At 34.2% G+C, this 27966-nt stretch overlaps 1 protein-coding gene across 1 annotated transcript in view; it reads right to left on the minus strand.

Annotated features, from left to right (window-relative positions):
* Nucleotides 1-27966, minus strand: part of HIVEP1 (HIVEP zinc finger 1) — a 172631-nt gene that overhangs the window by 35923 nt on the left and 108742 nt on the right. Inside the window, exons 3-5 of the mRNA XM_044667705.1 lie at nt 21105-27034; nt 2911-3044; nt 1483-1658 (exon numbers count right to left, since the gene is read on the minus strand). Of these exons, the coding sequence (XP_044523640.1) occupies nt 1483-1658; nt 2911-3044; nt 21105-27034 (6240 nt within the window). The remainder of the gene's footprint in view (nt 1-1482; nt 1659-2910; nt 3045-21104; nt 27035-27966) is intronic.

The raw sequence follows: 27966 nt of genomic DNA on the forward strand, positions 1-27966 counted from the left end.
AGTAAAACTTCTAAAGAAGAAAACAAATATATATTTTTTTCAAAAATAGCTAAAAAACAGTTTTTTTTAACCTTTACCTTCCATCTTAGAATCAATACTATGTGTTGGTTCCAAGGCAGAAGAGTGATAAGGGCCAGGCAATGGGGGTTAAATGACTTGCCCAAGGTCACACAGCTATGAAGTGTCTGAGGCTAGATTTGAATCTAGGACCTCCCATCTCAAGGCCTGGCTCTCAATTCACTGAGCCACCTAGTTGCCCTGATAAAAACACTTCTGAAAAAATAAGATTATAAGAGGAGAAACAAGTAATATATATTTCCACAATCATATGATATCCCTATCCATATTATTCTTTTATGAAGATGATTTTCTAATATGACTATTTACAATATAAATGTTTAATAAACAAGAAATATTCAAAGAGATTATTTGTAAAGTCTGAAATCTTATTATTGTTCTTTTCTAATTATTGTTTTTGACAAAGCACTGTTAGACAATTATATATATTTATCTACATACTGTAAAAGCATTTAACTATAATAGTGAACATGACATTATCTTTTTATTTTATTTTATTTTATTTTATTTTTATTTATTTATTTTTCTGAGACCCTTATCTTCCATCTTGGAATCAATACTCTGTATTGGTTCCAAGGCAGAAGAGTGGAAAGGGCTAGGCAATGGGGGTCAAGTGATTTGCCCAGGGTCACATAGCTAGGAAGTGTCCAAGGCCAGATTTGAACCTAGGACCTCCCATCTCTAAGCCTGGCTCTCAATCTGCTGAGCCACCCAGCTGCCTCCAAACATGGCATTATCTTAACAGTGCTATAAATGCTTATGATTTCAATAAAAATCATACATGCATATATATAGCAGATAAGGGAGTAATAGGTATAATTCCACTAATTTCTTCTGAGGTACATTTATGAACAAACTAGGGCAATGATTAGAAAACAAAAAGCTCTTGTCAATAGATTTGACAGCATTCATATATGTGGATGTTTGGTATAAAAGAGAAATAAGTTGGAGGCTCCAAAATGAGATAACAGAATTGTTTTATGAATTCTTAAAATCTTACTGTGGTTTTCATTTTTAAACCTTTTCTTCATCTTTTATAGATTTCTAATAAAATTACTTATAACACAGATTTCTTATTCATCTTCTCAGTATCAAAGTGACAACTTCTAAAAATATGTTAGCTACAGAGTTATCCCACTTTTGTATGCAGAAACTATAGCTTTAATTTTAAAATTTTATATTTATGACATTTTAAGGAGATTGTATAGAGTCTGTTTTTCTCCTAAAGATTTAGAAAAATAAACATAATACTTGGAGAGAGTCAATGCTGTTTCCAAGTTAGCAAATAGATATGTCAATTTATATTTATAAAGATATATATGTCTTGTTATGTTTAAAGTACAATGCATAGTAATTTTAATTACATATAAAGAAAAGGCAAATTTTAAAAATATGTCTTTCTACCTTTAGTCTTGAAGGAGAAATTACAGTAGTTGCAATGGTATGGACGAACATCAGTGTGAGTGCGAATATGTTTCTTCAGCATACTAGGTTTCTTACAACGTATTCCACATTCCTCACAAATGTATTTTCCTCGTCCTCTGCCCCGAACATAGACATAATCTTCATTTGATTTATATCTAATTTAGAAGAAAATATGAATAGGGAAGTAATGATTAAACACAATCCCCAGAGAAATAAAACTAATGATGGTTTACATAAAAGTGTTTAAACACAAAGGCTTTTGTGCATTTGTAATCATTCTACTTTTATGATAAGAAAAATCTCATTTCTAGGATTTAACTCTGATTTAATTTGAAATCTTCTAGCTCTTCTGTTAAATAATATGTTTTTCCTTTCTTCTTCAATATTGATTTCAGTGTTTTTTCTTAACATGAAAACAGAAATATATAACAGGAATAGCTCACATTTATACAGTACTTTAAGTTTTACAACTACTTTTCTCACAACAATTAAGTAATTAATACAATTAATACAAAATGACTCCTATTTTATAGACGAGAAAACTGAAACTCTGAGAAGAAATTTGCCCAAGGTCACTTAGCTAGCAGATGACTGAGATGGAATTCAAACCTTGCCTTTGAGATTAGCTAGTTTTGAATTGTGTAATAGTTTCTCTCTTTTCATACTTCACTACAACTTAAGATTTAAGTTGGTGTGTATATGTATATGTTTATGTATATATGTGTATGAACATACACATATACACATGTGTGAATATGTGTGTGTTGTGTGTTGTCCAGGCCTAGAATTATTTTAGAATAGGAAACACCTAGTAGGAAAAATCCCTCTATCAATTTAGACCAATCCTTCCTTATGAGTAATGAGTAGAAGGTTATTAAAACTGTCTAGGGGTCACACAGCTAATAGGTATCAGAGGCTGGACTTGAAATTAGGTCTTTGAGGTTTTGAAGCCAGCTCCACATCACTTTTACACCATAGGTCATAAAGCAACATACTGTATATCAAAATATTCTCAAATATATCTTTCTCAGACTAGGCAGATTCAATAAATAGAATTTTCAAGATAATAAAAAATATAATCTATTACAGGAACTAGAACTTGAAAGATTAGCTCACAAATGCATTGAATAACTCACTGTTTTTTAATAACTAGTATTGTCCTTTTCTTCTGCAAATATCAACAATTCTAATTTTAATCCATCCCTAAAACAGAATTAGGAAACTGAATATATTTTTCCATGCTAATTTTGCAGCAAAGTCTGTGTTTTATTTAAACACTGAATTAAATATGTGAATTTATATATGCTAGTAACATAAAATCAGAAAATAATGATCATCTTTTAAAATAGCAAAACAAGGAATATTAATTTTTAAAATGCTAATTCAAAAAATAAAATTGGTACTTGCCCTCCATCAAATATCTTAACTCTTCTTGGTTCATTTTTCATTATGGAATTTTCTTTATCTTGTTCATTGCTAATTTCAGAGGTGTCTTTATTGCTGAATTCAACTACTTTGGATTTTTGACTACCTAATGCTCTCTGAAAGAAATAGAAAAATCCAACCTTAAAGGAATCGAAAACAATACCCTTTAATGTTCAATGGAGACTATAATTTACAGAAATTAGTGTAAAGAGGCGCACAGGATTGTAAATGAACTTGAATTCACATTATCACATTTAACCTATCTTGTCCGTAACAAAAATTTATACCTACACCAATCATAATAAAGATTTATAATATTTTAAAGATTTCCATCACAATTCCTTGCTTCTAAAATAAAAATTCCACAACTTCTTCTTTCAAAGATGTTATTTTTAAGTGTTATATGATATAACTTTTAAGACACTTCATTATGCCTAATTTAAAATTTTAACATTATAGTTTGAATCAAATTAAAACCTTTCATATAAACATGAATACTCCCATCGCAAGCCCCCTCCTCCCACCAACTCCCCTCCTAAGTACTTAAGGTTTCATCATAGGTTCTATTTTCCAGTACTTTACATCATCAAGAAACCCTTTTCAACAAGTCTGATATATAGTTTGAGTTGTAAAACCAATAAAGGGCAGTCTTCAAACTTGTGATGAGTTATGTTCCTGGAAAAAGGGCTGTAAATTAAGGTATAGGAATAACATGAGATACCTCTAACTTCCTCAAGGAAACACATAATAGGAGTTACATTCTTGAACAAAAGCCAGATGCTACAATTGCCATGTAAATGTCCACAAGTACTACATTAACTACAAAATAAATATATATATATATATGTATATATATATATGATATATATATAATACTATAAAATGTAAAGTATTTTATAAATTACATACATTAAAAGAGGAAAAACATAACTGTAACATGCATTTCTGCTAAGTTTATAGGCATAATGTGGTGAAGTAGAAAAAGCATGAAATTTAAAGTCCTTAGATCCAAGTTCATAGCTTAGCTCTATTACTTAGTNCAACAAGTCTGATATATAGTTTGAGTTGTAAAACCAATAAAGGGCAGTCTTCAAACTTGTGATGAGTTATGTTCCTGGAAAAAGGGCTGTAAATTAAGGTATAGGAATAACATGAGATACCTCTAACTTCCTCAAGGAAACACATAATAGGAGTTACATTCTTGAACAAAAGCCAGATGCTACAATTGCCATGTAAATGTCCACAAGTACTACATTAACTACAAAATAAATATATATATATATATGTATATATATATATGATATATATATAATACTATAAAATGTAAAGTATTTTATAAATTACATACATTAAAAGAGGAAAAACATAACTGTAACATGCATTTCTGCTAAGTTTATAGGCATAATGTGGTGAAGTAGAAAAAGCATGAAATTTAAAGTCCTTAGATCCAAGTTCATAGTTTAGCTCTATTACTTAGTAGCTGTGTGACCTTGGACAAGTCAAGGAGATGTGACTTGTGTTTGGGTGATGTGATATGGTCCATAAAATGAAAGCGGGTGGGTTGGGTGATCTCTCAGGTCCCTCCACCACCACCCTCCCCTACTCTAAATTCTATATCCATATCCTTAAGATAACTACAAACACCTCAAAACGAGTAAACATCGTTGCATGTAGAAATTGATGAAATTTGGGAAAGGACTCCTATTTGAAGACATGAAACACTGAACTCTGAGATGAGTTGTAGAGATACTATCTGAGGTTCAGAGCAATATGTGGGGTCCATGGGTATTGAACTATGTCAGAAAGTGAAATGAATGACAAAGTAATGTGTGTATTTGTCTGCCCTAGGTACAATGAGAGATTAAGTCATTCTAATTTGACTAGTGTTTACAATTGGTGGATTAGAAATATCAGTGACAATTAAAGCTTGTTCAGCAGATAATGGGTGAGATGATTTCAGAAGAGACAGCAGTCTGAATTTCCCTACTAAAGGACCCTCAGGCTCACACAGTCTAAACTACACTTGAATAAGAATTCATTCTGTAACACAGCACTGAACTTGTGCTTGAGTTAACCAGACCACAAGCATCAACAATCCCCAAAGACATCTCATGCATCTTTTTTTTTTTTTTTTGAGAGTTCTTTATCTTGGGAAATCTGACCTTCCATGGAGCCTAAATCCGCCCTACAAATTCTACCCACTACTCTTAGTTCTACTCTGTTGGGGCCAAGCCTAAGAAATCGAACCCCTTTCTCATTTGCTATCTATTCATTGATATTTATTAAGCACTTACTATATGATGGGCACTGTGCTAATGTTCGTGCAAAAATGTTCTTTTCTCAAGATTAAAGATACCAAATTTTAACTGATCCTTATGTGGCATGGAGCCAAGATGCTTCCCCATCCTGTTGATTTCTCTAGCTTATCAATGCCATTCCTACAATGTGGACAATTAGAACTGAGTACAATTCTCTAGATGTAGTCTGACCAGAAGACAATACAGTAGCATTATCACTCTACACATTCTGAACAAATATTATGCTTCTCTTAATGAAGTATAAAATTAAATTATCTTCTTTAACTGACACACCACCTTGCTAACTGTACTAAATATGTAGTTTAGCCCCCAAATTTCTTATCCCCAGTGCTTGTCACACAGCCAGAGGAACACTAAGTTAAGTTTAGTAAATGCTTATTGATTACATAAGCTTCAGGCAAGAAAATGAAGGATTCTGGGATATTTAACGGACTACAATCTCATTATGAGTCAATATTGTGATTTGATAGCAAAAAATGAGCTTGGGCTACATTAAGAAAAATGTAGTAATTTGGCCAAGGAAGAAATGAGAACTAGAAACTACTCATATCATATCTAAAGTATTGGGTTTCAGTTCTTGGTGTCTTGCTTTAGGGAAAGACAATGACATAAGGAAATCTAGGGTACTGAGTTTATGCCATGAGGATCAGTTAAAGGAACTGGAGATGTTTAGCCTAGAAAAGACTTGAAATAGAGAGCAAGGCACCTGCCTCCAATGATGATGCTGTCAGAGCTATTATGCAAGTGAATTCCAAATCTACTTCATGTACCATCTTCTGCCCTCCAGTTCCACATTACCAACCACCTTGTAGGACCTCTCTATCATCCTCTCCCTGAAACCTACCTCTCTTTCCAAATTGTGTGTATGATAGCACCATTTTTCCAGCTGTCCAGACTCTTCAGTCATCTAACTCCTGTACCTAATTAGTTTTCAAGATCTGTTGATACAGCTTTCATAGCCTCTTTCACATAGTCTCTCCTTCTACTTATACTGACACCACCACAGTTCAGGTCTTACTACCTCTATGATAGGCTATTATAAGGATCTCCAAACAAGCTCCCCTGCCTCTACTCTTTCCCTTCTCCAATCTAATAGTCATACACTTGGCAAAATATTACTCATAATACACTGGCCTGAATGATACCCCATCCCAATGTCTATGAAACTTAGACCTCTTTAGCTTGATATGTAAGGACCTCTAGAATCTAACTTCTCCCTAAATTTCCAATCTTATTTAAATAATTTTAATGTCCTCTATGATTCAAGTCAAACTAATATAAACTGTCCCTTGATCTTATTAGCCCCTTTCCTATGCTTGTATAGACTGTCAGCAAGACCTGGAATGCATTTCCTTTCCTATTTGTACCCATGGGATACTTAATCCAAATACAACCATCCCCATTAAACCTGTCCTAACAGACTTTCCACCTTACCTACTTATAAAAAGTTGTTTAATTTCCTACCTTGTCTATATCACATTTTCTCTTATATCATTATAACTGGTATAGTCATATTATAATCCCTATTAGACTGTAAAATATTAAAAAACAGGAACTATGAGTTTTCTTTTTCTGCATCCTCAGTGCTTATTGTAACCATACTTGGATAGATCCATACCCTTAGATACTAAGTATGTAATAAATGTTTGCTGAATAAAATTTCATCTCTTGTGTAATGCCTTTCATTTCCTAGTGATGATCTTTTCCTCTTGGGTCCTTCAATCTTTCCCTTATAAAGGCCAGTCTCAGATTGGGTAAAGTAAAATGGATTAGGCTGAAAGATCTATTGTGATCATTTAAAATTATTCTCTAATACATGTAAGATGTAGCATATTTGCAAAAGGTAGGCAGCATATTAGACAGTGTACTCAGAGATAAGTCACAGATAGAGAGATTGGTACCTTCTTATGATATTGACTATGACTCATCAAAAATGCTGATACAGCCTATGACAGTTATAAATTCAGTCCTTACATTTCTGTAGCTGGGTATAGCACAATTTTGATAGATGGTTCTCCAAGGAATCTTTTGTTTGTTTATTTGCTTATTATATTTAATTATGGCCAAAGAACACATGCTCTAACTGAGGGGAGTCCAACTTCTGCCCAGACCAAAGCTGCCAGGATACTAGAGAGCAAAAGGAGAAATATGTTTAGGAAACTTATACTATTTCAATTTTGCAATCTGCATGCTTGTCTGGGTCCCCAAACCCCTATGCAATAAAGAAAGTGATTTGCAGGTATATTTTGTAGGAATTTTAAAATAATTTAAATTAGGTGGTCATATTTTGTCATATAAATTCAATGTGCCTCCCATAATTTTAGCAACCCTGACCTTTATTATTTCAGTATGATTTCTCTAAAGGAGATAACAATTGACACAGGCCCGGTGATTTCACTGATAGAGGGACATCTACATGAGGAAACTTTTTCCACCAAAGCAGATTGGCACCATTTTCCTAACTTGTAGTGTTGGAAATCTGCTTAGAACTCTGAGAGACCAAGTGACTTGCCCAGGGCCTCAGATCCCCTATGTATCAGAGGAAGGATTAGAAACTAGATCTTCCAAGCTGAGAGGCTAGCTTTCTCATCCGTTATGTTATGTTGTCTCTCTTGGATATTTCCTAAACTGTTTCGTGAATATAGAAGCCTAGAAATTTAATATTAAGTTTTAGTTGATAGAGAGTTATTTATAACCCAGCATTTATTTAATCAATAGATTTGATGTTCCTTAATTTTAATTAAAAATGAATGACCATTTCATATTTAACAAGCAAAAAGCACACTAAACAAAATTAAATTCTTTTAACTTATGTAACCAACTGATTATCGTCCTGTGGATCAATGACCTTGGTTAAAATAGTCCTTGTTAGAAAAAAACAAAAGCTCTCAGATCTTAGGAAGCTAAAATAACAATATCCCCTAAGTTGTACATAAATATAGCACTTCAGTTTTCAAACTACTCTCATGGATTTCATTTTATCTTTATTCCAAATCCTATGAGGTAGGCAAGTCAGAGAAATTATTATCCCCTTTTGGTGGATCAGAAAGTTGAGGTTCAGGGTACTCAACGGACTTGCCCAAGGTGATATAGGTAATAAAAAAGAGTTGAACTAGGATTGTAATGTGGTCCCTGGAGTCAAGAGTTAAAATCCTTCCTATGACACTAATACATAATTTCCTGGGGCCTCAGAGTTCCTGATTTAAAATGAAGAGATTAGAATATACTCCTACAAGGCCATTCTCAGCTTTATGTCAATGATCTAATTTCAATTCTTTTGCCTTCAAAGTAAAAATTCAGATTTCATACATTTAAAGGAAAAAAGGATACAACTAAAATTATTTTATACTTCAAAGAGATGTGAAAATGCTCAAAGAGAGACAGACAGACAGACAGAAGACATAGGTCACAGAGAATGAGAACAGTAAGGAATTATTTGTAAATACAAATAGAGCAGGAAGAGGAGCCAGAATGATGAAATAGTAGAAATAGCTATAGCTAATATCTCAAACACACATCCTCCACAAAGTTCTAAAAAATGTATCAGACCAAGTCCTAACTGGTAAATCTAAGAAAAAGTCATTGTGAGTTGTTTTTTTTTTTCCATCCCAGTTAGGCATAGGAAGAAGAAAAAAAAAAGTCTGTGGACACTGGGGTCTGGATCTAGCCAGGAATGCCCTGGACCATTCCAACACAGAGACTGAAAAGAGACTGACGAGTCCAGCAGGACAACAAGAGATGCTGGGCCCTCCACAGTATGATAATCACAACCAAAAATAATTTACCTAGCAAAAATGGGTATAATTCTAAAGGGAAAAAAATAAAGCTTTAATTAATCTGGGGACTTCTAAGCATTCCTGATGAAAAGACCAGAGGTGCATAAAAAACTCTGAAATACCCCCCAACCCCCCCAAACAAAGTGAAGAGAAAACAAAAAGCCAAATATCAGAGAGTAATCCTAAGGGACTAAAAAAGGATAAACTGTTTACCTGCTAAAAGAGATGATGTCCCTTCAGAAGTATCATCCATCAGAGGGCCCAGGAATGGTTTTGTAATGTTTTGATTATCAAAAAAGTAGAAGCAAAATGAAAAGGAAGTTGAAGGATAGGGAAAACTATCTCACTTAATCAGGGTACATAAATAGAAGTCTATACAAATAAGGAAGAAGGGACAGGAAAGAAGCTGACACCTGAATCTCACTCTTATCTCAAACTGTCAGGGAAAGATAAGCATATGCATAATTGGGTCTAGAAAATACATTTCATTCAATGTGTGAACAAGAGGTAAAGGGAAAAAAGGAGACAGCAGAGTAAAAGATGGAGTAGATTAAGGGAGGGATTAGTTCTTAGAAAGCCATACTCTAAATAAGGAGGGTGGATTTGAAAGAAGAGTTTAAAAGAAAGAAAGGTTAAAAACATTTAACTACGTTCAGGGTGAAGGAAAGAGAAGAGGAAAAGGGAATCAGGAAAGATGGCATCAAACCTATAGCACTAATATTGAGCAACAATTTCCTTCTCTATAAAGAAGAGGCAGGAAACAAAGAGAAAGGAAGTTTAAGAAAATGAGGCAGAAATACAAATAAAAAATCATAAGTATGAATGTAAATGTGATGAACTCACTCATCAAATGAAAGAGGATAGTAGGATGCATCACGAAGAAAAATCCAACAATATGCTGTTTACAAGAAACACATTTAAAACATAAACATAAAGTCAAAATAAGAGGCTGGAGCAAAATTTTAGTATGTTTCAGCTTACATAAAGACTAAGAACTCAACAAAATGGCAACCAACCACAAATTCAAAGGTTCAATTACAGAAAATATTACAGTAACAGGTGATAGATTCCAGATACAGAATGAGATATAATTTTTCTTTGCACATTGAAAGAGAGAAAGTGCTTTTGCTTGATGGTGAACATATTATTACAAGAGGTTCCCCACATGCCCTCATGGAAAAAAAAAGTGAAAGAGAAAACTAATAATTAATAGGCAAAAAACAAAATGAAATAAATTTACATTACAAAATTTACATTAAAAAGAAATATTCAAATATTTTTTTCAGAAAAATCTGGGAAATATTTGTGTGAACTGGTGCAGAGTAAACTGAGCAGAAACAAGAGAACAATTTGTAATATGATAACAAGTAACTGAATTAAGCATTCTGATCATATACAACTTCAGAGGATTGGTGATTAAAGCACCACCTCCTTAACATAAAGGAAATGAACTAAGATAATAAAAACTTATTTTTAGTCTTGCAAAATGCAGGGATTTGTTTTGTTTTACTACTAATATTTTTAACAAGACTTGTTTTTCTTTTTTTAATACCACAGAAGAAATGTGAGTGATTTTTGTTCATTAAAATGACTTTAATTTAAAAAGTAAATGCAGCAATTTTACATGAGTTAGGAAAATTCTACTAAAAGTATTGTTTTATAGGTTTTAACAAGAGGAGTTGCTCAAAATTTCATACTTTAAAAAAATTCACATTTTCAGTGATATCAAACATTTCTAAAGGAGAAGAGATATTTCATAAATTTCTATGTGCCAATTAGTGAAAAAGTAAGATCTAAATAAAAGTTAAATATTTTAAAGGCTTAAGAAACTTGAAGAAAACGGAGTGAGTCAAGTGTCACAGCTCTGGGAAGACAGGATAACATCTACAGAGAATGCAGGTAATGTGTAATATATAAATGCTTTAAGGGTAAATCTGAGGTATAATTCATGCATATGAATATTTTCCTAAGTGAATTTTTCAGGATGAATACATTAGGAGAGAGCTCAGTGAATCAGTAGTAAAAGTGCTGGTCTTGGAGTTAGGAAAATTTGAATTCAAAGTTGGCCTCAGATTCTTAACTAATTTTGAGACTACTGGCAAATCATTTAATTTATACCTACTTCAGTTTCCTCATGAATAAAATGAAAAAAATAACCATGCCTATTTCCCAGCCTTGTTGTGAAAATAAGTCATTTATAAACTAATTTGCAAACCGTAAAGTATTATATAGACTACTACTGTTATTATACATTCTTCAATTTCTAGATAAAACTACCTGGTTTACAGTTTTCTCTTGCAACCCCCATTTTTCAGGGAAAGTCAGAACTCAAAAGTGATGAATCATTTGACTCTTTTACATCAAAATTCTTTCCCATTGATGCCTCAACTGACCTTAATCTCTAATCCACATCAATCACACACCAGCATGACTATACCCTGAAATAAATCATTGTTTAGCATTGATTTCCTTCTATGACTTCAAATTTGAAGTTGCTTCTTCTCTGTGACTGCAGGCTTCCTACTAGTCTCACTCCTAATTAATTTGAACTTACTAAAGAAGCTTCTTTAGGTTGACCAAAAATTCTAGTCACATTATGTATGTTTTTACCAAGTATTAACTTTAATTAATTAGTCTATTTCTACACCACTTTTCCCATTACCTTAACTTTACCTAGTCTATCACTCTAATTCTCCTTTTGTTTCTAATATCTGATTTTTGACTGCTGTTCAATGTCCACAGAACATGTGGAAGTAAATTTATTCTAGTTCTTTTATTCCTTTATTCTAACATTATTCTAGTTCTCCTATGCGTGTTGACTATCCCTTTCTTGACTCTTCTTTCTCTGACTTGTATAAGATCTACACTAATTTTCCTCACTATAACACTGTGACTGTTCCTCTCATTGGGAGAACTTATTCATCAGGAGAAGAGGGAAAGAAGCAACAGAAAGGGGAAGAGTAAATATAAAGGAAGGAAGGGAAAGATTTTATCATTTGATCCTCACAACAACACTGGAAGATAGGTGCTATTATTTTCTTCATTTTCAGTTGAAAAAACTGAGGCAAAGAGAAGTTAATTGATGCTCAGGGTCATACTGCTAGGAATGTTATAAGGCTAAATTTAAACTCAGATCTTCAAGATTCCCAGGCCCAGTACTCTATACGTGGTGCCACCTCACTGCCTCTAAAATACCAATTCTAAAAAGGTTTCTCAATTCTTATTCCTCCAATATGTACAGTATATACTAAGGTTGAAAATCTTAGAGGGCAGAGATTTTGGTGGGAAGCATCAGTGCATGAAATTAGAGAAAATAACTTGGAGTGGAGTAGCCAGAGGTGAACCAAGAGGACATAGAATAGAATGTTTGGAAAGATAGAAAGAATACGAATTTGGATTTCCTCTGAATAAACTGTGGGATTCCTATTAGTAATCCACATGGAGCAACAGTTTATAGCATGTTTGGAGACTGTGATAAGGTCTTGGCAGGTATAAATATCTGACTGACATAATTTTCAGACTCAGGATTTTGGGTATGAAAAAAAGAAAGCAACTTAGGAGTGGGAGGGAGAGGGAGAATGAAGAGGGCGAGGGGCACTGAAAACAGAAGTGACATTTTAACGACAGTTTATGTATATATGTGTGTTAGAGGAATAAGTTCAAAATAATTTAATACTGTATAACTACTGGTATCAGACACTCAACTGAATCTTCCTAACATTTTACTTAGATCTTGTCACTTCTCTGTTAAAAATCCTGTGTAGGGTATTATTCTGGTGGATAATTTAAAAATTTCTTAGCCTCTCAAAGTTGGCCAAAATATGCATTTATTTCTCTAATCTCCATTTCTTTAAAACTATTTACTAGTTTGATCCATTACTCCCCTAATAACCATGAACATTTTTACTTCCTTGCCTTTGATCTTCCTGTTTTTCTGGTACAAAATTCCCTCCTTTCTCTTCTCTAAGTCACAAGACCAGATAAGTCCCATTTCTTCCTTGAATTTTTTTCCAAATTGCTCTAAATTAGACTAGATTAACATCAGTTCCTGATTTTAACTTTGGCACTGAAAGGTTATGTATACTATATGAATATTTGTTGAATGACTGAATGATGAAGATTTACAAAATTTGAATGGGAGGGTTTAAGAATCCCACTCATTGATCAGAATGTTGTTGGAACTGGGCTCACTGATGCTTTTTTTTAGGTTAGCTATTTGTCACAAAACTCAATGAAAATAAGTCATCCTCCAGGATACTAATTCAACAAAAATATTCCACTGTGCACTTTACACAGAGAGACTAATAACATGAGTGAATTGAATTCAAAGTTTGTTATCCTGAAATTCCTTATTTTGTTTTAAAGGCTGACTGGGCCAACTTGCTGGGTATTAAGCTCCCTAAATTTTAATAAGAGGCTGGTAGTCCTTTTTTAGGGGATATACTGGATGAGAGTTTGCATTAGATACCTTCTAAGATACTTTCTATGTCTAACATTCTGGGAGAGAAAGTGTAGCACTGAAAAAAAGAGCTTTAGCCATGGAGCCCAGAGACATTTAGGTGTGAATCCAAGAATTCCCAGCTGTGTGACTATGAACAATAAAGACAGTTAAAAACTATTGCACCAAACTCTTGTTGTGAGAATGAGACAAATATTTTTTAAGTCTTAAAACTCCATATAAATAACAGCTATTATTATTAAATAGGAAAATTATTAAAAATTTATTTTTAAAAATAAAAAAATTATTAAAAAAATAAAAAAAATATTAAATTAGGAAAGAATATGGACTCACTAGTGTAGTGTTTATAAGAGAGTCAAGGCTTTTATTTCATAAGGGAAAAGCTACAACCTCTGAAAAAGGAGCATTTTCTCACTGGTGGAACATTGAAGATGTTGAAAAAGACTTGTCAAATCTAATAATGAATATAGTGATTTATATGGGAGCAAATTATACTACCAAGAGAGATCTATAAAGGGCCTGAAAATGGAGTTTGTGAAGTCCTGAGAGGGTAGTTTTTTAGGCAGTAGTTTTTTCCTCCCACCCCTGATACTGAATAAAATTAAGGGGCTCAAAAGAGAAAAGGAAGACATGAATAATTGAATAACTTCTTCAAAAGGCATAGACAGGATCAACAATCAACAAGATAATGAAATAATTACTTTTTTTAACAAATCTCTTTAAATTCTTAAATGTCAAAAATATTTTATTTATCAGATGCATAAAAATTAATAACTGTTTCCAAAAAAGGCAATCCTTCTCCTAACAGATATACACAAAGTAGAAAACAAACAAAGCCATGAATTAATAGTAAAGAACCTAATTAGAGTTCTAACTCAGCATATCTCTCCACCAAATCCATGCTCTCATATCAATGAGCATAAAAAAGCTCTCTAAATTTTTTTTTTTAAAGAAATCCTATGGAGGTGGTTGTGTCTAACCCCCCCCCCCCCCAAACTATAACCATTAAGAAGCAGTAGACACAGAGACACACATTCTGCCTAATCACATGGAGGAGAAAAGAGAGAATGGAGGCAACTGAGTTAGAAACATGCTGATTCTAGAGCTAGAAGCAAGAGTGGAACAGAGCATAGAACCCAAAAGAAAGCACGCTAGGAAACCAGTCGGGGTTTACTCTTCTGTTGCACAGTAGTAGGAGCAGAGATCAGCTCTAGGCAACTATCATATCTTTTAATGCAAAAACTGTGAAGTCATCCAAGAGTTCAGTGATGGGGCACTGAATATTTATGGGAGTGGAGAGATTAAAGAAAAAGAGAAGAGAAATAAAAGGGAACAGCTCAAATACCACAAGAACTTTAATCAAAGCCTAACATACAAGTAGATAAGCCAACAGAGATGATCCTAAAAACAAAAGGAACAATAAGAAATTAAAAAGACTTTAAACAAATATTTTAAGTTGAAGAAAAGTGATATAATATTGCTTGATAAAAAAATAAGAAATTCCAGGATGGTTCAAAGGAGAAATAAATGTTTCAAAAAAAAATTAGAAAAGAAATAAGGTGAGCTAGGGAAGCTCCAAATGTAAAATTTAAGAACATAATTATTATAGTGGGAAAAATTTAATACATGGTATAGGAATCTATCCAAAACAAAAGCAAATGAGAGAGAATTGAAAAGACAAATATACAAAAATGTAAAAAAAATTGGAAGAAAATAAGCAAAATACAAATTTAAAAAAAAACATGAATTTTATACTTCCCAGCATTTCTGATGAAAAACTGAAGGTGAGAAGAAAATGTGACATTCAAAAGTAAGACTCAAGAGAAACATAAAGGTAAACAACATAAAAGAGAAATCATAGGGGATTTAATAAGGTTAAATTGTTTACAGTTCTATATAGGAAGATGATCCATGTAACTCCTAAAAACTTTATATTTTTCAAGACACTTAGAGACAGAGGCCAGGTATGAGTCAATTATGTTGAGATGATCTAAAAAAAAAGGAATAAGAGGGATGCACTATCAAAAGAGGGAAGGGAGAGGAAGAATGGGAGAATTATGTCACAAAAAAAGAGGTACACAAGGAAGAGCTTTTATAGTGGAGGGTGATAGACAATACTCAAACATCACTTTCATCAGAACTGGTTCTAAGAGGAAAGAGTATGTGTACACATCTAATTGAGTATAGAAATCTACCTTATCTAACCAAAAAATAGGAAGGAAAAGGGATAAGAGAAGGAGGAGAGGGGTGATAAAAGAGAGGAAAAATTAATGTAGGCAGTGGTCAGAAGCCAAACAGACTTTTGATGAAGTACAGGGCAAAAGGAAACAGAAGGATAAATAGAAGAAAAAAGGATTCAGGGAAATACATAGAAATCATAACTGTGAATGTGAATGAGATGAATTCACTCATAAAATGAAAGCCGATGGCAGAATGGATTGAAAAACCAAGATCCAACTGTATGCTGTTTACAAGAATCACATCTGAAACAGAAATATCACAGAGAGTTTAAAAACAAAAAGTTTGGAGTAGAATGCATTACGTTTCAGGTGAGGTTAAAACAAAAGCAAAAATAGACATAATTAAAAGAGATAAGCAGACTAATAGCAATACAATGATCCAGGACAATCCTGAAGGACTTGTGAGAAGGAACACTATTCACATCCAGAGAAAGAACTGTGGGAATAGAAACACAGAAGAAAAACATGACTTATCACGTGGTACTCTGGGTATATGATTGGGGGTTTTCGTTTTAAAAGATTACTCTATCACAAATATAATATGGAAATAGGTTTTGAGCAGTAATATATGTATAACTCAGTGAAATTGTTTGTCAGCTCCATGAGGAGGTTGGAAAGAGGAGAGGGAGAGAATGTGAATCATGTAACCATGAAAAAATATTCTAAATCAATCAATCAATAAATTTAATTTTAAAAAAAGAGGTAACTAGGGTATGTACATTTTGCTAAAAGGTATCACTGCCCATGAATATCAAAAAATTTTACAGCAAGTTTCCCTGACAAAGACCTCATTTCTTAAATACATAAAGAATTGAGTAAATTTTATTTTAAAAAGAAAGATCCATTGCCCAAATGATAAAAGGTCACAGGATATGAACATGCAATTTTCAGACGAAATCAAAGCTATCTGTAGTCAATGAAAAAAATGTTCTAAATGACTACTAATTAGAGAAATGCATATTAGAACAACTCTGAGATAACACCTCATACCTATCAGATTGGTGAATATGACGGAAAAGGGAAATAGCAAATGTTGGAGGGGATGTGGAAAAAGAGACATTAATGTTCTGTTGGTGGTTGTAAACTGGCCCAACCATTCTGGAGAACAAATGAGAACTATGCCCAAAGGGCTAGAATATACTACTTGACCCTTTTACTGTTACTAGGTCTATATCCCAAAAAGATCAACCAAAAAGGAAAAGGACCTATATGTATAAAAATATTTATAACAACATTTTTTTATCATGAGAAGTATGAGTAAAGAATTAGAAATCAAGCTAATGTCCATTAATTGGGGAATGGCTAAACAAGTTGTAGCATATGATTGTGATGGGATAATCCTGTGCTATAAGGTAGGATGAGGGCAATAGTTTCAGAAAAAAACCCAAAAAGACCTGTATGAATTGATCTAGAGCAGTAATAGCAGACCTTTTAGAGACTGAGTGCCCGAACTGCAACCCTCATGCCACAGATGAGGCTGCCTCCTTACCTCAAAGAGGGGAAGGAGAAAGTGCTCCCATTGGGCTGCTCGGCAGAGGGGCAGATGATGTAAGAAATGACCTCAGGCATGCTTGGAGAGGGGGAAGGGAGCAGACCTCTCCTGCCCCCTTTGGCACACATTACCATAGATTTACCAACATAGACCTAGAGTAAAGTGAGCAGAACCAGAAGTTCATCATATATGGTAACAGCAAAATTGTAACGAAGTTTAACTATGAAATCTTAGCTACTCCAATCAATATAATGATCCATGATAATTTTGAAATTTGAAACGATGAAAAATGTTATCCACCTCCACAAAAAGAATGGATGAACTCTGAGTACAAACGAAAGCATAAATTTTTTACTTTATTTTTCATGACACGGTCAATAATGAAATGTTTTATTTAATTTTACATGTATAGCTAATGTATTGCTTGCCTTCTTAATTGGTGGAGCAGAAGCTTGAAGGAGAGAGAATTAGGAACTTGAGAAATTTTTTAAAAGGAATTTTATAAGCAAATACTTTTTTTTTCTTGGAAAAAAACTTTTAAGAATGTAGATACCAAACCCTGTATAAATACTGGGAATACAAAGAATAAAAGGAATTTTCCCCTGCTCTTGGGTTTATAGTCTTATAAGGGAAGTGTATGGATAAATTCTCTCTCTCAGTCTCTCTCCATGATGGCCTTTAGTATAATCAGCATTTGATGGGATGGGTTTGAGCCTTCAGGTACATTTTGGGTGGTGGTTAGGTAAGAAGAAACAATGAATCCAATATGAGAAATGTTGTGGAAAAAGAATTTGACGGCTTTTGGCAACTTAGAGGATAAGTTAGAGAGACAAGACAGAAAGACAGAGATGGGGAAGGGGGGAAAGGATCATAAGGGAAATAATCTGGAGGAGGGATTTGACTTGGCATGGACAATCATCATATCTAAAAAACAAGTAAAGAAGGAGAGAATAGGAAATGATGTCAAGGGATGTACGTAAGGAAAAGAGCTTTGGTAAGAAAGTGAACTTTTATTAGAAAAACAGTGCAACCAAATACTGCCTACCAAGAAAGTCACTTCAGGAACCACTCTTGCTATATCTTCTTCTGCAGATCATCATAAATTTCAATAATAAATTATCTTCTTGAATATAAATAAAGTTCAATAGCTTCTTTTTTTAAAGAAGGCTGAGGCAGCTAGGTGGCATATTGGACAGAGTGTTGGGCCTAGAGTTGGGAAGACATGAATTCAAATCTAGCCTCAGATATTTCTTAGCTGTGTGATCCTTTGAAAGTCACTTATCCATTGCCTGCTTTGGTTTCCTGCAATGTAAAATGGGGATCACAATAGCATTTACCTTGCAGGGTTGTTGTGAAGATTACATGAGATAATATCTGTAAAAGGTTCTAGTGTTTGCCATGTAGAAGGTATTTAATAAATGCTTATTTCCCTTAAAAGGAAGATAATTATTTTAGAAAGAAAAATGAGATTTGAGGGAGGAGTCATTTAAAAAACATCTAGGAAGTGTAGATAAGCCTATCATATAAACTGTTTTTACATTCTATTTCTTGAACACAATGAATAAGAAAAAAATTGGTATTTATTTTTTTAACTGCATAGAATATAATAGGTTACATATATATGTTCAATGGCTCACAGGATCATCAATTTAGAAATGGAAGGGACTTTAGAGGCCATTCAGTTCAATCTTCTTTCCAAGCTCTAGACTCTTACTTTCTCATTCTACAGATGAGTAACTGGGGCCCAGAAATGTTCTGTGATTTAGTTTAGACCACATTTACGGCAAATATCAAGAGGTGGGATTTAAACAGGTCTTCTATTAACAAATCCATTGCTCCTTCCACTAAATTACTCTGCTTGTTTTGTTTTTGAGTGTGAGAGAGTGTGTGTTTTAATCTGTGGTACCAGTAATTCTGTAGCAAACAATATTAATTACTAAAAAAAATTTAGAATGTTTTGAGAGGGTGAGGGAGGGCAGCAGGCAGGTGATTTCCAACAATGTAGATCAGTTTGTTCTGGAACTTATGGTCTTCAAAAGTTGCTTGGAGTGCACCTTAAGACTAAGTGATTTGCTTAGGGAAACATCACTAATATGTTATAAGTAGCGTTTGAACCCAGGAAAGCTCCAAGACACTTCTATTCACTGTTCTTTGCTATCTTCTAATTTAGAATTGCAGACTTTAAATGCAGTGTTCTTTTTTGCACAATGCTTAATGTTTTTGAAATATAATTAGCTAAATGAAGACTTGACAAACTTCTTTGCTCAAATTTAAAGAAAATGTTGATTCTGAATCTTCAATCTAAAGTTCTGCCCACTAAATCAAATGGCTGAATATAAAAGGAATGATAGTACATAAACACCTTTCAGCTGAAAATGTCTAAGAAATAGGACCTTAAAGAGCGTTTCTCAATTTCTGATATCCTCAGAGTTGAAACTATTATTCTTGATGTATGAGTGATAGTAGGGAAACAACTACAGTATCCTCTTCATAGAGGGAATATTTTAAAAAGAAAAAATACAATATATTCATGATGAATAATTTTCTACATGCTATTATAACTCCTTTCCAAATAAAGCAATCTGATAAATTCACTACCATGTTAGAAAACAAAAAATTATAAAGTAAATACTCTCCAAAATGTAAAACCAACATAAAAAAATCAATTTGAGGTATTATATAGTGAAAATTCAGTTCTACAGAGATATTTTTAAAACCTTGCAGCCACTGACTATAGCAACTCAACACTCAGAGAAACACTTTAAAAAGTATCGCATTTGATTTTCATAGATAGACACAAAATAAGGTGTTCAAATTCTCTCAAAGTATTCATCCTACAGCTTTGTTTTGAATTGTCTTTACTTTTCTATATATGAGGTGTATTGTATTCGTGACTAGCAATTTTACTAAGTTACTCAACAAACAGCTCAAGACTATAGTCAAATATTAAAAAAAAAAGCTACACTAACACAAACTTGAATATGTCTTACTTTGATAGGGAATATCTTTAAAGTACTCTCTTTAAATGAGGGATAATGTTAAGAGGAAATGACCTACTTGCTAAGATGAAAAGTCCTCACACTTCTTCCCTTTAAATTGTATTCTATGAAAGCTCTGATATTCAAGATTTTCATAAACTTCTACTAGAAAATTTACATCTTCTCTCTCTCATCTTGCCTGTGAAATGTAGGTATTCTTTAAGGTTTGGTCTTTGGTCCCCTTTTCTTTCTTCTTCTTTTTTTTCTTTCAATCTTTATTTTGATAGTCTCCTTTTGTCCTGCAGATTACGCTTTCACTTTTAGGTGGACAATTTCCCAAATTATTAGCTATAGCCTACACCTCCTTTCCCAAGCTCTAGATTCACACTTCCAAGATTCCTGCTGGACATCTCTACTTGAATGACTGACCAACATCCAAACTCTACATAGCTAACCTAAGTTCACAACTGTCCCTTGCTATTGAAATTTTTACTGCCTCAATAAGATCCTCCCTATTTATAGTAAATTGAATCACCTTTCACTCCATCCTTAACTTTGCATACATATATCCAGCTATCAAGCAACTGATGTCTCCTACTTATTCTATTCTATGGCCACTGCCCTTGTTCAAGCCCTCAACATCACTCACTTGAACTAGAAGAAGCTTCTTCAAATTATCAATGTCAAAAAATGTAACAATATAGACATATTGAAAGACCTATAGGTACTGAGCATAGAGTATTATGACAAAAGTTATCCTTTTGTTTAAATAATTACCTGCAAAATTAAGATAGATTTCATTATTTTAAATTAAAATGTATTATTTTCCAATTAAAACATTTTATAAGCACAAAGAAATTTTAAACATTAATTATATGAACTGTTTTTAGAAAGTAAATTATATGTGAAGTACCTTGCTTAAGTTGCTTTTCCATTTGCTTGAATAGACCAGTACATCTGATTTGGAATGAGTAGTTATTGCTTGACTATATAGGGATTTTCCAAACTTCTGTTTTGAATTAAGGAGAGAAAGTGCAACTTTTGTAGGCAAACCAAGTGGATTTGGATTACTGGAACTAATATTCCACACAGAATATGCTGAAGTTTTTTGGTCATTTTGAGGCAAATGTAACGGCTTCCGTTTTACAAGGTAACACCATGTAAAACTTGTTGTAGTCTTTAGACTTGGAAAGGATAGCTGCTGTTTATCTCCTGAATGAAATGATGATGAAGTAGTTAACTCCTGTATATTCATTTTGTTACACTTGTTCTTAACCATCAGGGAATTCCTTTCTTGTATACTGTTTATACTTTTCAAAGAGGAAATTTGAATATTATCTGGAGATGATTTTCTAGTTGCAAGATTTGGAGATATAGAAGACTTAATATTTTCTAATTCTGGCACTTCTTTTACACGTTCTTCAATTTCAGATTTCAAATTTCCTGAAGAGGTATTGACCAGTATGCCATCTGTCAAACTGCCAGCATCTCTGCTACTTCCAGGTTGTGGAATAATTTCCTGATCCAATAAAACACCTTCAAGGGGCTCTGTAGTACAAACTTGTCTCACCAAAACAGGTTTTTTGTGTTTATTAGAATCACCAATTTTCTTGTTCAACATCTGCAATGATCTAATGTCTGTTATACAAACAGCTCCATTTTCATCTTTTGCTCGCTTCTGTTGTTTTTCCATGGCAATATCTAAACTATTGGCTGGAGAAAGCATTCTTTTACTTGAAGCTGTTACTTCTGGATGAGGAAAAAGACCACTGACAGGGATTTTCTGAATTATAGTTAAGGATTCTGATAGAGATGAACTTTGGCCTATATCAGTAAATATGTTCTCATGAACAAGCTGCTTCTGTGGGTTTGGCAAAGCATTCTGGAGATCCTGGTGAGATTTTGGCATCTGAATTGTACTTTCTAACGTTGGCACTGTAACTGTATTTGTCTTGCAAACTAGATGATTTGATTGATCCTGGGTTACTAAAATTTGTGGAAAAGATGTAATAGTAGTAAGACTATGAGGTGGTACATTACTGTGAATATGGACAGGAACCACAAAAGGTGATACCTTCTGTATTGGACTGCACAAATGTTTTAGAGGTGGCAAAGGACAAGAACTACATACATTAGCTACTACTTTAGTAGGTATTTTTAATGAGGTCAAACTTTGATCCACACTAATTATATTTGGGAGAACTTGGTTTGACAAAGCATTTATGGAATTTGAACATGACTGACTTGAATGCAGAGTTTTAAAGTGAAGTTGATACTTAGGAGCAAAACAATCTTCACTTTCAGAAGACGAAGGCGTGGTAGAGGTGTCTGATTCTTTACCTTGTGTTGTCACTCCAAAAGAAGTTTGTACATTTTGGCGTTCAGGGGTAAGATTAATTTGATTTATTAAACTATTATCTAAAAGTTGCTGGGGGTATGTAGAAATAGAATTTGAGATAACTGGTTCCAAGTCCTTTACTTGACTCTGAGAAAGCAAAGAGTTTGCAGGAAATTCATTTAAAGATTTACTAGAGATGTGTGATCTATGAAATGTCACTGTGGTAACATCTGATACAAGAGTATTCTGGAAAGATGATGGTATTACAGGAGGCAAATGACTATCTGGAGCTATGTTTAGAGATATCTGACGTACAAGTGGTCCCCTCCTTCTTTCCAAAAGAGGCACATGTCCTGTTATTCCAAAGCCAGTTGGAGACTTCAGAGTTTGTACCTCCACAAGTGGAAAAGATTTGGATGGAGATGTGTTTCCACAATCAAAAGATTTACTTCTAAAGTCTGAGACCTCCATAGATGGCTGTGTGCAATTAATCTGTTCTGAAGCAGCTCTTCTCATTTCCCTGTAAGGAGTTCCTGGCACACTCAATGTTTGTGAACCAGTTGGAATCATAAGGAGCTCTGATTTATTTATACTTTCAACTTTGGAGGTATTCTCAATTTTAGAAACTTCTTCTATATCTAAAGAAGCTGAGAAACTTGAAGTATGTGATAAACTGCTTTCCCTACTTAGGCTCCTGGAAAGGGTAGAATCAAAGCTTGATTCAGCAGAAGAGTGTTCCATCTCAGCTAGACGAATCCTTTTCTTTTTGGGTGGCAATTTCTCTGTGGGCAATTTTGCTAAAGTTTCACTCCGTTGAGGCCAATTAAATTTTTCTGTTTTTTCTTGATCATTACTTTGGATATCAAGGTCACGATCTGGCTCTTCTGTGACCAAAATTTCAGGAACTTGTATATTATGTTGGCGAACTAGTCTTGATTGTATCAGCAGATTTCTTTCATTTGAAACTACTCTAGAACTTCCTTGAAATTCTACTCGAGGTGTATCTGACAATACAAGCTGAGGATGGTGAACACCACTCCCAGGAATACATCCATCTTCTTGAATAATTCTAATTGTTTTCAAAGACCCATGTTTCATTAATCTATTACCCTCCTGAAAATAAATTGGGGAACTTCTTTCAAAAGATTCAATTTTTTCAAAGGAAGTTGGTCTGCTTAGTGAATTGGTATGCTGTATTACTGAAATTCCTGTTCCTTGTCTTTTCAGTTCTATCTTTTCCAGCATGCCAGAATTTATTTGCTTTTCTACAATGGGAGAGAGTTTGGGTTCAGTAGGCTGTTCTATGTCCCCTGTAACAAGCTGAATTTGAGATTTTTGCAATGTTATACATCCAGATTGTTTTCCACTTTTGTTAACATTATGTTTAGACAAACTGTTACTTCCTGAAATATTCTGACACTGAATACCTTCTAAACTTTTTGAAATAATACCACTTTCATTTTGCTGAAGCTCATCATCATCTCCAACACTTTTCATTTTCCTTCTTTTTCTTATCTGGGGTGCCTGTTCCCAGACCCCAGATGAGCCAGCCATTCTATAGTGCAAGACTGGGGGTTGTGTACTATTAGGCCCTGGACTATGTTCAGCTTCTCGTATAGCTACTTTTGTTTTTGGTCCATGTAATTCTGAACAGTAAAATTTCTTGTGATTTTCAAAATTTTCTAGTTTTCTATATCTGTTTCGACAGGTTTCACATTCAAACATTGTTCCTCGACCTTGATGGGACTTCTTTTTTTCCAAATTTGATCCTTGTGCAAATGACTTACTTCTTGGCAATAAAGTTTCATTAGAAACATTACATCCAAGATAGCCTTCATCTGAAGACTGTGTTGTTCCAAGAACATGATTTTCACTTGAAGAAGAATCTTCTATTGCTGTCTGTCTCACCAAAGTACGAGGATGTCCACTCTGTTGTACTGAAGAATTAGGCCCTGATACAAAGACATCATCATAAAAAGAGCCAATTTTGTCATCAAATGATTGACTTCCTCTTAGTGGATGAGGAGGTGGTATTACATTTGCAGGTACAGCTGAATAACCTGTAGTAGGCATAGAATTACTTCTGGTTATAGGTAAACAGTCAAGGGAAGGTACAGACAAAAGAAACACTTGTTTAGATTTCTCAGTAGGTGTGAAAGGGGACTTTGGTATATCAGAACTTGAGCTAGTTCTCCTTCCCATAGGTTTTAGGTCAAACTGGAAAGAATCTTTAAATATATATGATTTTGGTGAATCTATACTGCCTCGTCGAGAGAGGGAGGTTCTTCTTGGTTTTACACTATCCAGCTGCTTATCATCCACCAAGGCTTCATTATCTGATATTAACTTTGATATGCGTTCTTCAAGTGTCTTTGTTGCCATTGGTGGACGCATTTGGGCAGATAAAACAAAAGCTTTTTCTCCGGAAGCTGTATGTGCAGCAGAAGGTGGTGCTGTACTGATAGGAATTGTATAAGGTCCGTTATTTTTATTTGGATCTTTTTCAGTGGTAGGTAATACTCTTGCAAAAGGAGGAGGTGGGCTCATTGTCTGATCAGTACTTTCAGAACGTGAAAAGTAACCTGAATCTGTGCTTCCTAAACTTCGAGGACTCAGCAGATGCTTTCCTTGTTGCTCTTGGGGACAATCAGTAGCCTGTTGCCTTTGCAGTTGTGCATGTATTGCTCCTACATGAAATGCTTGCCTTTCTTCCAACTGCGTGACATCCTCTTTCTGGTGGAGCTTATCATCCGTCTCTGAGGAAGACACAATGTCTGAATTTGATTTTGCATTTGTCACTTGAATGTCTCTCTGTTTTGAGGTGTTAGGAAGTTCAGGAGTGGAATCTGTAACTTTTGGACTCTCAGCTCTTAAAGGGGAAATATTCACTGTATGAACTACTACTTTAGGTAGTGCTGTTCTTCCTTGTGATTCTGAAGAATTTTCCTGTAATGAAAAGTCACCTAATACATGATCTGGATTGCTTGAAAGAGAACTTGATTTCTGTAAAGTTTCAGAATTTGATATAATTTTCATTATTTGTGTAGACTCTAGTTCTATGGAACCTTGGTCATCTTGTCTTTCATCAGCAGTACCTTCATCATCACTTTCACCACTTTCTTCAACATCTGAATGAATATTAAGTGTTTTAGCCGATTCATGTGATAAGAATAAACCACTTGAATCTGGTTGTAAGACAAGTCCCAGTTTGATAGCATGTGCATGAGATTTTTTGTGCTTATATAAATTACTTTTAGTCTTAAATGAAAATCCACAAGTCACACAAGGATAGGGCCTTTCTCCTGTATGGGAGCGAATATGCTTCAGAAGAACAGAAGGTTTTGCACAAGCTCTACTGCAATATTCACAAATGTATTTCCCTTGCTTTTTGGGCTTCTGATCTTTCAAAATTAGATTATACATTTGTTCAACACTGTGATTAACAATTGAAGCAACTTGAGCTGAATTATACATTGGGGCTATAGGTAACTGTGTGGAATTGGCTGGATTTACTGACATAGGTGAAGAAGAATCCACTGGCTGGTTTTGAGGAATAACCTGAGATACATTAGAAGGTGGGGTATGACTGACAGAAGGAGTTACTGCTATATTGTATACATGTGGGATTTGGGGGTTTTCTTGACTTTGCTGATGAGTGAATGACCTAGTAAAACCTTCTGGACATACTGAAAGCTGCTGATTATGTTGGCTAGATTTAGAAACAAATTGTTCATGCAGAGTATGTGAGGGAGACACTGTTTGAATTGGTCTTTGTTCATCCTTGCCAGCAGCAGACACATGTACAGTTTGTGAGGTACAAGGAGAAACTTGTGAATCAGGAACAAATTCTTGGTGTGACAAAGAGTGATCTGAAGCACTCTGACTGTTTTTTAGTTTAGAAGGAGATCGGGCAACTTTATTTGGTCTCAATTTTTCTACCTTGATAGCACAAGAAGGCCCCTTTTGTGATAAGGTACTCAGTTCTGGCTCCATAGCTTTCAATAAGACATCAAACGCAGTACTCGTGTATGAAGATGAAGTAGTCCTACAATTAAAAGTTATACATTCACTGTTGTCAGTCTTAGTCATACTTGACATAGAACTAGAGACACACTGTTCATTGGGCAAACTGAACTCTCCTAAATCAGAACCGTCTGATCTCCATTTGCGTAACTCCAAGGAATGTTGTGATAAAGACAACTTCTTTGCGGGCACTGATGTTTCAGCTTTTGAGGCTTTGGTTGTTACTGTAAGTGTTTCCCCATTTTGTTTGGTAAATTGTTTCCCATTTTCAATTGGAATTTGATTTTCTTCCTTTTGGTATTCTGAAGTCCTATGAAGCACATCAAAAGATGATTCTCCTGTGTTTTCCTTAAGTTTTGTTTGAAGAGGATTTCTCAGGGGTGATTTTGGTATTTTTTTCAGATGATTTTCAGTTACAATCTTTTTCCGTTTCACACCTTTAACTGTATCTGTTGTTCCTTTAACACCAGTTTCTAAAATTTCTGTAGGGGAGTAAAATGGAAAAAATTAATTTAAATTGGAGTGCCTTTAAAATAAATCCTATAACAACAACAAAAATGAACAATACAATAGAGTATGAAAAAATAAGATAATAAAACTCAAATCTAATGCTAATGATACTAGTTCTAATATTCATAACAGTTCTTAACATTCAGAGTACCTTTATGATCTTTCTACGAAACTACTATGCTAGAACAGGGGTAGTTTCCATGTTCTTTTTGATTGGACCCCCTTCCCTTTTCAGTGTAAAAAAGATTAATACACACCCTTAATATGAATATGTTTATTTATAAGTTATATGTCTACCACCAGACTAGGAAACCTATGTGTTATAAAATGCACACAAAACCATAAATTTTAAGAAGGATAAAGATAATTTTTGATCCTAGAGAATCCTGGGATTTTATTGGATAAGGAGACAATGACATGATCAGATCTACACTTTAGAAATATTTTTTTTAATAGCAGTGTGGAGGATGGATTAGAAAGGGAAGGAGATCAAGTAGAAGACTACTATAATAATCTAGGGAGAAGAGATAAGGAGGCTTAACTTAAGGTGGTAGGTTTGTAAGTAGAAAAACAGACAGATGGCAAGAGATTTTTTGGGGAGAGAAATGATAAGATTTGGCAAATGACTGGCATCTGGGATGTAGGGTGAGAGAGACTGAAATTCTGGAGATGACATTAAGGCTGTAAGATTGAAGTTTTTGCAAGCTTGGCTGATTTTGGGCTAGAGGTGCCTTTAGTAGTAATAAGGAAGTTCAGGGGAAGAGAAAAGAGGAGAGTACGTAGTGGCAAGAAAATGGCACAGGAGTTTGGGTGGGTGGTTGGCTGGTTGGGACATGAAGGTAAAGCATTATATGGCATCTGGAATCAACTAGTAGATACAGCAGGCTAGATGGGTTCATGTGCC

Source organism: Gracilinanus agilis, chromosome 1, assembly GCF_016433145.1.
Source record: "Gracilinanus agilis isolate LMUSP501 chromosome 1, AgileGrace, whole genome shotgun sequence".
Lineage (NCBI taxonomy): Eukaryota > Metazoa > Chordata > Mammalia > Didelphimorphia > Didelphidae > Gracilinanus > Gracilinanus agilis.